This window comes from Rhododendron vialii, chromosome 8a (genome assembly GCF_030253575.1).
Source record: "Rhododendron vialii isolate Sample 1 chromosome 8a, ASM3025357v1".
Taxonomy (NCBI): Eukaryota; Viridiplantae; Streptophyta; class Magnoliopsida; order Ericales; family Ericaceae; genus Rhododendron; species Rhododendron vialii.
The window spans coordinates 25,072,994-25,086,960 of record NC_080564.1 but is presented as its reverse complement, the minus strand read 5'-3'; the positions used below and the strand labels follow the sequence as shown (position 1 = coordinate 25,086,960).

Below are 13,967 nucleotides of genomic sequence, written 5' to 3'. Positions count from 1 at the left end.
GATAATCTAGTATTATGTTATCTTCACAAAAAAAAAAAAAGAAATCTAGTTTATTTTATGTGATTACCCTTCATCATGAATGACTTCTTTTAATCAGCCTTGAACTAGATGATAGCATAAGTCTCCATATAAACTTATATACAGAAAATGCCTATCCTCTCTAGTTAATTATTTGCAGTAGTAGTATATGAAATAGTTCGTCAGAAATATCATCCAGGTAGCATAAATTACACTTTCATTTAGTAACTATCACTTAAGAAGAGAATAGAATCAAAGAGTAACACGAGAGACTGTCCTGGCAAAAAGAGTTTTTTAATCTCTGTGTGAGTTGTGTGTGTCGTCTCTCTCTCTCTCTCTCTCAACACGAGGACTGTCCTGGCAGAAAGAGTTTTTTAAGCACGCACGCTCTCTCTCTCTCTCTCTCTCTCTCGTCTCTCTCATCTCTCTCTCCTCTCTCTCTCTCTCTCTCTCACTCTCTCTCTCTCTCTCTCTATCTCTCTCTCTCTCTCTCTCGCTCTACACTACACATATCACGCAGAATGTATGTAACTTACAAAGAATAAAAGAAAAAAGCCCAACAAATACTACCCCAAAAATCTCAAAGTGAATGTACAGGAAAAAACTTTTGCTGAAAGCCTTAGATGGTACGTGATTTACAATCCTAAGGTGGAGGGTGGAAAGCACGTAGGAGGGCATGTCTGATGGGGCCTAGGTGATGTCAAAGAATTTAGAGGTTGGCTAGAAGCAAGGAGAAGAGAACAGGACGAGTGACATAGGCTAATACATATTTATAGACATCTATATGACTTCAGAAATGGCTGATTCGAATACTGCTCCTGAAACCAGGCTAACTCTTCGAACAAAAATCAGACCTTTAAGTCTCTGAACCAGAAAAAGTTGCTTAAATTATGTAAAGGTATATATTAACTCACAGACTATAAGCAAATTCCTTAATGAAGACAACACAATATGTAACACCAAGTCAAAAGCATCTTTCCCTCGCTAACTAAATTACCAAGAGCGAATTTTTCTACAGAACTAATGAATAGACAGACACTTATTGGGCGACATCCACACTCACCCAAAAAAAGCCACATCAGATTGTCCTTTGGTATACTAGAATCCTCTCTTAGAAAACTGCACCAATCCCCCGGTCAACACTAATGACAATTTCATGTGAAATCGAAGTATCTGTGTTGTACATTCAACAGCTAGGTACAGGTATGGGATGTGTCTGTATTCCTAGTTGGACTTGTTCCTAACTTGCATCTTTATGTAATTGTGTTTAATATCAACTATGCATAAGACTTCTATTTTAGTTTGTAAATGTATCTTACACTAAATATGAACAGCTTTCAGAAATCTGAATCTAGCCGTGTTGTGGCTTCCTGACATACAAACTAGAAGAGTTTGACACTTCGACACATACACTCAATAGACACTTGTACCCAAGTCCATGTAACATTGCTTTAATTGATTGTGCATTTTACATTCAGATTTTACATTCAGGGATGTTAGCTATGACAAACAAGAGAAGAGACTACTTTAGGATTGTTCATGTTTTGCTCAATTCAATAGCAACTGACATGAAGCTGCCTTCAACTTTCTAGACATGAAGCTGTCCATCGTGCATCTCTTTGGATGATAGCAAAAATCATATACTTTCAAAATAGATGTAATTATTGGCATTTAACGTCTAGGATTTTCCATTATGCACATCTGAGTGCAATGCGGATTGCAGAGGGTAGAAGAAAACTACAGAGGTAAAAAAGAAATCTATAAGGGCTGCGTACTCACTCTTCGTATTATGGATGATTATTAGCCCATCCTCAGTGATTGTAGAATGCAATGATAATGTAAAAACTAGATCACACAAGGAAATGTAGTTCTTCAAAATCTCTTCAGGGGTACTATTTTTGTGTACAGGAATCTTTGTACTAAATATTGTCTCCGCCACAAGAACAAATTTGCAAATGTGAGTTATGACTCATCCCCATGTGGCTTTAACTCCCTAGCCCTCCCAAACTCCTGTCTTGCACTTGCATCCCATGTGTCTTTATATACATGTTTGCATGTATGACAAAAAGAGCAATATATAGCTCTCTTGTGAGCTTTTGGGTAGGACGCAAAAAAGCAAGAAGAGGTTTTATATAGTGTGCCTATATCTCGAAAAAGTTAGGGATTGGCTCTAGTGTGGGTGCATGAGTGCATCTATACTCAAAGGTTATCTCCCAAAGGGCTTACCATTAAGAGCCCAAGATCTTAGAGTGTGGAAGAACAAAGAGGCTCTAGTAGTCTCTATATTAGACGGGTGGTTTACAAGTATACGAGAGGCTTGTAATCAAGCAACCAATCTTACCAGGTTTTGTATAATGCCTAAGAGGTATATGTGAATCCCTCCTATTTTCCTACAGCAAACAACATCCAATGGAGGTTTTAGAGGAAGGCCATCATATGTCCTGATTTTTTCTCTTGGTGAGAAGTTATTTAATGAGGTGCGGATGGCAAAACCGGTTGGGTCCGTGATGGATGGAGGCAAGAACACCCACCTATGCTACCTTTGGAGGTTCATTTTGCTGGTCGAGTATGTATCAGAAAACTTGTAAAAACTTACTATTGAGGCTCGAAAGTCAGTTTGCTATGGATGGCATGGTGAGAGAGACCACTTACTATCGTCTCATCCTGGTTTATATACAAATGGTTGTGGGAATGATACTTGCACAAGCAGTAGAATGTATTAGTCCAACACATCATATCTTTCACTGTTTCACAACTATCTGCCATCAATCGAAATATATGTGGCCGTTTGTGCTTCTCTGTGACTCCTAAGTTACGTGCAATAGGAAGATTGTCTGAGGTTAGGGGCTTCAAGGAGGGTAGACCAACTGTTTAAGCTAATATAAAAGCATCAGAATGAACTTGGCCGGCTGTTGCCACTTCATTAAGTAGACTTCAGATCATATGGGTAACATTTCTACCACACAAAAAAAAAGAGGTGAAAAAATACCCACCTTTCGGCAACTACAACAGAGTATTGTACATTAGAGGAATTGAAGAAAGAAGAGTCATATGAAGAAGCACGTTAAAACCAGATACCACACATGCAATAAGCATACAAGGAAATAAAAGCGAAACCTGTAAAACTTGGCAGTTTTCTAATGTGCTCTTTCCCCCCTGAAAATAGTCAGATCAAATCCTTAGACAGAGTTTCCATAAAACTAGACAGAATTACGCTGCAAAAAAAGCAAGCCCTTCGCCCAAGATGATAAGTCTAAACAGCACCAAAAAGTAGATATCAAGCACATCTCAGCCGCGTCATAAAAGGATAGAACACAAACAGGAAGTATCAGAATAATATAAAACAATTGACAAGCAAGGAGAGTCTGCACTCCAGAAGTTGACTCTCAGTGCTGAGAACACAAGAAGAAGCATCAGGGACAACACCTTCCACCCCAAAAAAGAAAAGAGTACACCACGACCATAAAAAGCCTCAGCGAATTTGTTCAGGCGGGAATGAATAGATAAAAATCCTCATAAATGGCAGAAAACCGAGGCCTTGTTTGATTGTACATGTTATAAGTGGATGAGATTGGAAGTGAGGAGGGGATTGGAATTGGGATTGGGATTGGAATTGAACCATAGAAGAGGGATCAATTGTGAAGTTGGTTGTTTGGTTAGAGGTAGGAACTGTATAGAGATTGATATAGCATGTTTTTTTGGGGGGTGAGGAGTGAGAGGATTAATGGGATAAAGCATCAAGCAAGATCTAGTCCAACGGGCTGGACTACGAAAGCCAGCCCTCACATGCCTTTGCTAATCCCCCCATTCTAGGGATTAGGCTACAAAGCCTCTCCTCAGAAAATAAAACCAAACAGGGCCTGAGTTCATTATCCGATCATTTCAAAGTGAAAAGGAGCTTGACCATTAATTTTGCCAGTAAGAACTTAGTCCTTGAATTATCTATGAAGTACACAGAAAATATGCTATTATACAAAAAAAAAAGAAGTAATTGGTAAGGCAAACAAACTGAATTACACATTAAGAACAGAGTACCACAAAATATACATTGGGCAAAAAGGTAGGCGAACCTCATACTTCAGCAGCATAATATGGAAAAATCTTTTCACATGTTAAAGACAACCATTGAATGATAACTCATCAAGCTTTGGTCCATTAAGCCCATGTCGTGAAGTACAACTACGATTGTTATGTAGTACTCAAGTGCTCGTTTTATGCCAGATAATGGAGAGGTCAGTTTATCCATGCAACTAATTTATTTCAAATTTGACTGTTTTGAAATGGAATGAAGTATCATCTAGAATGTAAGTCCCATATGAGGCATAACTCACTCCATGGGAGGAGGTGGGGATAGGACAAAAACATAGGACACTGACAATCATTTCTGCATAACATCAACCCCACATATGGTTGCCTCAATTTTAGATGGAATAAAAATAATCTCGATAGGACTCTATGTCCCATATATGAACTCATCCCATGGGGCAAGGTGGGATAGAAAAAAATCTTAGAGACAAAACTATCAAGCATAATATTACCCCATTCTGATCTCTCATGATCCCTCTGAACAAGATATTGGGGCAGTATAGATTACTGTCCAAAATCCTCCTTCATTGAAACATAACTACCACGGCAGGCAAAATTTAGCAATGTTTCTATAGGCTTTATATGATCCTTATATTACCCCATTCTGATCCCTCATGAACGTTATATTGGGCAATATAGATTACTCTCCAAAGTCCTCCTTTATCATGGAAACATAACTACCACAGAAGCCAAAATTGAGCAATGTTTCTATATGATCTGAAATTACTCATGGTCCACTATTCCCATTAAGGATTCAAATGTACATTAGTCCATAGAAGAAGGTGTGTACACAGGACATTGATGAAAGACTATATTAAGCAACTTCAACTGAAACAACCACACTGAACGAGAGGAAAATACACAAACACAAAAATTAGGTAGAACTCGATGAGATTTTTTCGACAATGACTAGAGAACCACAATGATGAAGCCAAAATTAACTCACAATAAAAACTACGAAACTCAAACAAAAACCATATCACAAAGCCCCAACTTCCAAGCCAGGGCTGGCCCAATGTATTCGGGGGCCCCCGGGCCAAATTGTGGAGTGAGGCCCTACCTAAATATATTTACAATTAAAAAAAACAACGAAAATATTTGTCTATATAATTATTTTTTAGTTCCATATATGTTGTTGTATATATGTATCCAATTTGAGGCCCTACATATATATGTATCCAATTTGACACTTGTTCGAAACATCGTAGCTCCAATTGTTAACAATGGAATTAAAAGATGTATTTTTGAAAAATAAACACTTGCCCAAAAAAAAGGAACCCGGCAAGTCTCGAACTCAGGCATCCTGAGGGGAAGGAATTTGTTTTACTGTTAAACCACTGAAGGCACTTTTCATAGATTGTGAACAAAAAAAAATTTATACTTGTTTTGAAAGGGGGCCCTGTTTTGGCCCAAAAATTGGAGGCCCTAGGCGGTGGCCACTTGAGCCTTGGCGCAAGACAGCATTCATAAAACAAAATGCAAGTGTAGGCGCAACACTTAAAGAGTAGTTTGATGACTGAAGTATGAACGGGTTATTTTCTTACACAACTCAGCACTTAAATTTGAATGCATTGAGTGGAAGTAAAATAAGTTAATTTTGATTATCATATCACATGACTTAATAAGATATTTAAAAATTACGCAAGTTTAAAGTAGCAAAGTTCTTAATGCATTCTTAATTTATAATTGTTTGTATATCAACACCACAACCATCTGCCACCGCACTTTCTTCCTCCTCCACCACCCCCCTTAACCCCCCACGGTCCCACCTATATGATCATCAGTATCACCACCACCCATCACCACATTTGCCTCCTCTACCCACCACTGCATCACCCAAAATAATACTCCCTCTATCCCAAATTGCTGGTCCCTCTTTCTATTTTGGGATGTCCCAAAACAAATGTCCACTTTCCACAAATAACCAATAGATTTTTAAGTGATTCTTGTTTTGTCCATTTCTCTTTCTCTACCATTTCTTAGAACCAGTTGTACTATCCATATAACAAGGGAAGGGGTATCCCAAACAGTGTCTCAAAGAATATTCTTTTTCCTCCAATCTCAACCCTTCATCCTACACAATCTAATGGTTCAAAATTGTCTCTCTCACAAACTAACTTTTAGTGGCATTTGGTAAATACACTGAATTTGTAATGGCAAAAATCGAGGCACACCCCATCTCAATTCTCAGCCGAACCAGGTCTGAAATCTTGCGTCTAAAATCTCTCTCTCTCTCTCTCTCTCTCCTCTCTCTCTCTCTCTCTCTCTCTCTCTCTCGTCTCTCTCTCTCTCATCTCTCTCTCTCTCTCTCTCTCTTTCTCTCTCTCTCTCTCTCTCTCTCTCTCTCTCTCTCTCTCTCTCTCTCTCTCTCTCTCTCTCTCTCTCCCTCTCTCTCTCTCTCTCTCTCTCTCTCTCTCTCTCTCTCTCTCTCTCTCTCTCTCTCTCTCTCTCTCTCTCTCTCTCTCTCTCTCTCTCTCTCTCTCTCTCTCTCTCTCTCTCTCTCTCTCTCTCTCTCTCTATTTTTTGGATTCAAAATTCAAATCTCTCTCTCTCCATCTCAAGACCCCCATGCCCGAACCAACTGGGGAGAGGAAAACTGACAAGGGAACAGTGCGAGCAGAGGTTATTGCACGGGAAAGGGCAACTGTTTCGGACATCGGTAAACAATCTTCTTTTTCTTTGTTGAGAGATCTCTCAGAAAAATGTGCAGATTGAAGTGAAAGATCATTGGTCTATCTAATTTGTACTTGGGTTTTAATGGGTTTCATGCCCTCATTTGGTTTTTTTTTTTTCCCCCCTCCCATTTTGGTATTTATTGAATGTTGAATATTGAATATTTCATTGTGGAAACAGGATAGTATGTTATCATGTATAATAGGGAAAATCTATATCGATCCCATTAAAGGGTATATACTCGGAAATGTGGGCTCAACATAAACCCAATTTTTTCATACCAGTAAGGTGTATGGTTAGTATCTTTTTTTGTTATAAACATAATAAGCATTAACCCCCAAACTGAGGTTTTTTTTTCACTCTCACCAGTAATCGTGCAAATCAAAGTAATCGTGCAAATCAAGGTATCTCAGGACCTCCATCTCTGGGGATGGTCCTCATCGCCGAACCCTTCTTTGGCGAGCAACCCACCGAAGTTGGACACCGCGAACCAAATCGCCGTGAATGACCTCGGCAGGTAATCGGATTCTTGATTTCCAACCCACCTAATCTTCAATTTTCTTGCCCTATGTATGATTTTGAACCCATCTAATTTGTGTATAATTGTATTTTGTATGCTATTCAGGTGTATTTTGTGTATCATAACGAAGAACTAGAAGGTATTTTCTTTCCTATTTTATTTTCTTATTTTGCTGCATTTTAGTTCTATATCAATTTTTGCTTGAGCAATCAATTTTGTTCAGTGTATAGCAACCCTTAACCAGTACAACGAAAGGCCAAGAATGGCCAAACAACCACTACAGCTAACAAAAGGGGCCAATAAACAGGGATTTATTTATTTTTCCTTTATTTTTCGGTGCAGGTGGTTAAATTGGGGATGACTTAAGGGACGGTAAACAGGTAGTAATTTTGGGCTCATTGGAGTTGTTCTATGTTTCCATGACTGCTTACCGTGCACATGAAGCCTATAATTTTGCACTTGGATTGTCAAGGAAAAAACTGAAATCAAGCAAGAGGAATTATGTCAAAAAATTTCAAGCTTTCTTTGTTAGGAAAATGCTATGGCTATTAATTTCTTTCCTGAATGTAGATCGATAATCTCCTTATGAGGTTGTTTGTGGACTTTTTGTGTGTGCGATTATTGGCAAGTGTTTACTACGATTCTCTTTTTTTGTTTTGCTTTTGAATTAATTCTCTCGGTTGCATGAGTGTTACTACTAACTGGATCTGGATGAGTGGGAATTTTAACAAGCCATGGGAATATAGAGAGGGAATTACTCAAGCAAATCTGATGGCCATCATCCACTTTTGTGGGTAGGAGTTGGATAGGGGTGGGTATGTGATGGGGTTCTTCTCACATGTTAGGGATAGATTCTTTGGTTGTTGACTTCAAAATGGAGTAAATTTTGGGAAGCAAATTTTGTTGGGAGAAGGTAAAATTTTCATCTAACTGGGTATCTGCAACGCTCCTCTCACGTGGTTGAGACCTATACATACACAGAACTCCCTCCTCTCTAATTGCAGACTTTCTTTGTTCTTTGCCTTTTAGTATGATTTAAGCCTTGGATCTGCTCTGATTTGTTTGATCAAATTATCTACAATGTGGTTGATTATTTAGGTTTTGAGCACTGTTTTAAATGCTTTGAACAAATGTTAGTGGGTCACACAATGGAGTCCAAGCGAGCTGTGGTAATCTATATTGCTTTTGCTCAGACATTTGCTGATGGAAAAAGTTTTTTAATGGTTTTGTTGTAAGTTCATTTGCCCATCGACCGTTTCAAACAGGGAGGCTAAGTTGAATATTTCATATTCTGTTTCAAATCCTATATGCTCTTTCATTTTTTTTGCATCAAGTTGGATATTTTTGATATGTAAATTAAAAGTAAAGAAGTTGTTAGACAAGATGCCTTAAGAAAAGAGTTGCTTCCTGTCTAAAGCGAGCATCAATGTTGTTGCTTGATGTTGTGAGCCGGTGTACACATATTCTAGAGAATACACTCAGTCAAATACTTTCTCCAGGAGGAGGAGGTTAGATTGTTGGTGGCTAGATAATTTATCCATTAGTCATGATTCTCATGAACATGTCATTTGATGGCTCAACAAATTGAGAAAACAGTAATTGCCTCTTAATTGTTAAATTCTTTAATATTCTTTTTGTGTCCTCTTCGTTTGATCATGTTTATGGACATCTACATAACAAGGGAGGGGGGAATCCAAAAGATTCCAAAGGTCCAAAAATGTCTCTCTCTTAAACTAACTTTAGGATGGCAGTTTGGTAAATACATGGGATTTTTCATGGCAATGTTGAGCTAGGAAGAGTGTAATGCCTTTCCAGCTGTAATCCCGTTTATAACTGGCAACTGACTTTCTGGTTTGAAAGTTTCCAAAATTTGAAATTTGTGAAAATCAGTCGAAAAATTTGGGTAAATCTCAAAGGGGACAGTTCTCTCTCCTCTCTTCTCAAATTTGGCCTTGAAACACCCCATAACCGCCTCCACCACCGCCGACGCACCACCACCATCTCTCCTATTTGTTGACCTACACTGCCACCGTCGTCAACCGCTACATACCAGAACCACCGACGGTCGCAGCGTTGCGTGCTACTACCACCACCATTGTACCCACCAGCCCGATCTATTCTCTCTCTCAGGTTTCTCTTCCTCACTTCCCTCTTCAATAATCTACATGTTCTCAACTGCTGTTTATGGCCAAATGGCTCTTTATTTTTGCAACCCCCAATTGTGGATTGATTTCTTTTTATGAGATGATTTTTTTTTCTTCTATAGCACCCCTTTTTACGATAAAACTCACTCGATTAATGTTGGTCCTATTTTTGGGACAAACGTTTTACTAATGTACCAAGTTCATGCACATTTGGACCTCTACGTGCTTATGTGTCTGTAAGCTGCTTGGATGGGTTTCTTTTAGGCTATGAATTCTACTGAGTTTTGGCACTTTCCCATGTGTTTTTGTTGCATTGGTGACTAAAATGCTTGGATGATGCAGCTGTTGTCGTTGGCTATCAATTTCCCCACTCCTTTGGGTTTTCTATTGTCTGTTTTTCATTTTAGAGAAATCGATATGGTCTAATTTTAATTAAACTGTGTGTTGAAGATCAAGGAGCTGTTAGGTAGTTCAAAATGTTTTCTCTTACAATGATAAGATTTATCAAGGATCGTATTATTTGTTCATTTAAGTAAATTTTAGCAAAACTAATGCCGATCATTGGTGGTCGTCGTTATAACACTTTTCATTGGATGTAAGATTTTGATGTTTGCGGTGTCATTTTACTGTAAAGTGCCTTTGGGCTTAGCCAATTCGCTAGCTGACTTTTTGGTTTTGATGTTGTTGGTTGATCACCTGATCTTGAGCTACTGTTTCAGCTTGAAACATATCATTGTTTTTATGTTTTCCTTTTGTTAGGTTTCAGTTTCATTCAATTTGTTTTCTTCTTTTTGTGATAACTACTATGGGTGGCGCTTCTCCTCTTTTTCCCTGTTCTCAACCTCATATCTGTTTTTTTTTTGGTCTATTTACAGTTGGTAATCGCCAACAATTGTTGTGGTTAGTGGATGGCTTTAATCAGTCTCCATTTGGGCATGTTGATGTGGTGTTCCACTTGCAGGGCGATAGAATATGCATGCCCAAGATTGGTATGGTTTTAGTTTGGTCCTTTTTCTAAAACCAACTTTAGAAATTTTTACATGATGTAGTTTGCTGCATTGTTGTAACTTTGAATTTTTTTTTTTCTAGGTGTAACTTGATTATGTGATCTTGAGCTACTGTTTCTAGGGGAGGATCCCTGGAACTATCCCCATGTCAAAGCATTTATAAAATGCAATTGGTAACATTTTCCTTGATGCTATGACAGGAATAGAGTTTTGAGTTGGTGGTGATTCACTCTCCCTCTCTTAGGTAACTCTCTACCTTCCCTTGGTCCAATTGCAATAGGTATAGTTTCTTTATGCTAACTAGAAACCGATCATTAGATTTGTCATCAGAAAAATGCAATTGGACCTGAATTCATTTTGAATGGTTCTAGGATAATTTTAACTTTTGGTTTAAGTTCTGTTCTGACTTGGGTTTTTTTTTTTTTTTCCCCCCTTTTTGCAGATATGATCCTATGACTAAGTGGCCGTTAATTATGAATCTCTTCAACTTTGTCTTCCTTTGCTAAACTTTTATTTGGTTTGGTTTCCTGGTTAAATTGTTCATTAGCCACAAATTAATTCGGTAGTCAATTTCTTTTGTTTTTTTTTTGGTCAAACAAAAATTCGGTAGTTAATTTTTTTGCTTGCTTTTTGACAACCGCAAATACTGCTTGGATTCCTAATGCCCTCCTTTTATATGGGATTGGAATGTCCTTTTATTTCTCTTATTTGTAGAAGTAGATTTTGATAGAAATCGAGTTGGACTATGGAGATTAACAGTGTGTGAGAATGGTTGGTTTAGTATAAGTAATTTTTTTGAACATGCGCAGGTAGATTGGCTTTTATTCATATTCATGAAATGTACGGAATCCGTGGGAATCCAATAGCCTTCATGAATGGTTTGTTTGACTATATCTACAGTGATATTGAATGCTATGTTATTTTGAGTAGCATCTTCAAAACTCTTGCAATTGATCAAGCTTTTTATGTTAGTTTGAATTTTGTTTTGCTTGATTCGTTGAGTTATATCTTCGATTGAGAGTAAGAGATATTAGTGTTGATAGTGCAAGCAAGTTCTACATTATCGTTTGTCAATACATTTGTGTGCCTTTAGGCACGGATTCATTTGCACTTAGATTTCAATCCTTTGAAGTTGGCCCATTTTCAGAATTTCAATACACACTGGTCGACCATGAAAAACAAATACACACTCCTTGATAATTTATTTTAGTCGTATTTAAAAACGTGTTGCGCCGTGCCTTCAGCCACGGGCTCAATCCCTAGTTGTACTATAAAGTAAGGGCAATATAGAAAAATCAAGTATAAAGCAATTGTACTGTTGTACTGTAATTAATAAGTTGGATTCTCCAAAAAAGACGAGCAATTTGGGACGGAGGGAGTATTAAAATTGAATGCCAGTATTCAGACATAATATTTCAGCTTCTTGTGTGCACCAATTTGTCTTAATTTAGAACTTCAACTATGACGCCCCACCCTTGGGAGTTCCAGGTAGTGGTCGACCGGCCTAAGGGCAGTTGGTACCCATGCGGGGGCTGTTTAATCGATGACCAGAGAGGTCAGCCGGGGGTGGTCCTACATCGCTTGGTGAAGTGTAAGTCGTGTGCTATAAATAATAGATCGTCATCCTACCTTGTACAAGGCCTTTTAAAGTCGCAAGGGCGTCAAAGCCCATTAGAACTTCATAGTTAAGCGTAGCGGGCAAGTTCTGGGATGGGTGACCTCACTGGTATGTCCTATGGGGTTTGGTGTTCAAAGCAGACACTATGGGGTTTGGTGTTCAAAGCAGACAATATTGTACAAGGCGGCTTAAACATTAAGCACGCAGCTCACATTACTTAATTTCTAACTTCCAGTTCTCCCAAACAACATTAGGAACTAAACTAACCCCAATCAATTCAAGTGATTAAAACCACACCGACCCAATAGCTCCAATCCCAAATGGCATCAACCCATCACCAAAAGGGGTTGGCCTAGTGACCAAGGCTTGGGACTTAGGGGTTTGCTACCTTCTCACGTCTCGGGACCTCTTTGGTGCTATCAAATCCATTGGTTGGGACCCCGCAGGTGGGCGGAGGGATTGGTCCCAGGAATACTCAAGATGCGCGAAAGCTGAGAGGGTTACCAAAAAAACATCTCCAAAGTCCAAACCCCCAAGTAAAAAAAAACTTCAACTAAAAAAACAATACCTTGGAGTAAGGAACAATGTGGTCATAGTCATGACACAGACAACCAGGGCAGCCCACGAGCTTGCGAAACACCGTATTCCCCAACGGGTCTCGCCGCCACCGGTCCGGATCCCGGCCCCTGACCTTCTCCGCTTTCTCCCAACACTGCTGCTTCACGTTGTACGGAAAGCTCCTGGGATTATTATCAGAGTCAGGGGAGATTCGGAGTTTCTCGAAGAAGTCGATGCTGACTTCTTCGGTCACGAGATGGCGATCGAGGACGGAGACTCCGGTGGGGGAGAGGGTCGACGGGCGAGAGGCGGAGGGTGTCGGGTCGAACCCGGATGAGGCTAAGGGTCGGGTTCTGGTTGGAGATGAGTGGTTTCTTCTTTTCCTTGGCCTGTTTGGCCCCATCCGCCCTATTCCCTTCACCATTTTTGGCCGCCCACTGTCACCTGTTTTGATCGGGGTGGTTTATTGCCCCGCTCTGCTAGTAATATATTTATTTTTTGAATAAGTTTTTATTTTTTAAATTAAAGGCGATACATTATAAGATAATGATCTATTTTGTAAAATAAAAAAAATTACAAAATAAGAAACTTAGCGAGTTGAGTTTTGTTCACCCTCCATCTTTTCTATTAATTGAAATTATGTAAATCTCACCACAAAATGATGTCATTCTTACCAAAAAGTCTATTGCATGGTAAACACGACATCAATCTGCAGTGAAATTCACATTATTTCAACCAATAGGAATAACGGTAGAAGAGGGGTGAATATTACTCTCTTTCCTATTGGTTGAAATGGTGTGGATGCCAACACAAAGTAATGTACCAAAAAGTGTATTGCATGGTAAGTATGACATCACTTTGTGGTGGAATCCACATGATCGTGTCGTTTCCGTATCAAAAATAATTAGTAAAACAAAATAATTACTACTACCTAAAAAATAGCGATAAGTACTCCGAGTGTCATCCTCAAGAATTACGAAGGATAAGTTGAGGCTATTTCAATTGATTTCTAACTTAATTCAGAAAGAGATTTGATTGTTGATTTCTAAAATATTTAAAGCTGAATAAAAATAAGCAATAAAAAGTGAGAGAGAATTTATGAGAGAAAAGATCTAGAGTTTTGAATCTACTCGATCTGTTATAACAATTTTTATACGATGATAAAGGTCTATTATTCCAGATATCGCTAGGGTTCACAAGCCCTCACGGTATCACCAAAAGATTTTTATGAATCACCGAATAGCATGGGTTATCGCCACCTAGCATGAACCGTCTTACTAGTACGATCCGTCTTTATGGCACAGATTGTCTAATAATACGGTGCGTCTTACGGAGCATAACTC

The 13,967-nt window shown here is 38.7% G+C and overlaps 1 protein-coding gene across 1 annotated transcript in view; it reads right to left on the bottom strand.

The window, feature by feature from the left end:
- The window catches only part of LOC131336286 (uncharacterized), a 22,257-nt gene extending 9,174 nt beyond the window's left edge, over window positions 1-13,083 (bottom strand). Inside the window, exons 1-2 of the mRNA XM_058372071.1 lie at window positions 12,635-13,083; window positions 3,136-3,174 (exon numbers count right to left, since the gene is read on the bottom strand). Of these exons, the coding sequence (XP_058228054.1) occupies window positions 3,136-3,174; window positions 12,635-13,048 (453 nt within the window). The 5' untranslated portion in view covers window positions 13,049-13,083. The remainder of the gene's footprint in view (window positions 1-3,135; window positions 3,175-12,634) is intronic.
- Between the last annotated feature and the right edge of the window lie 884 nt (window positions 13,084-13,967).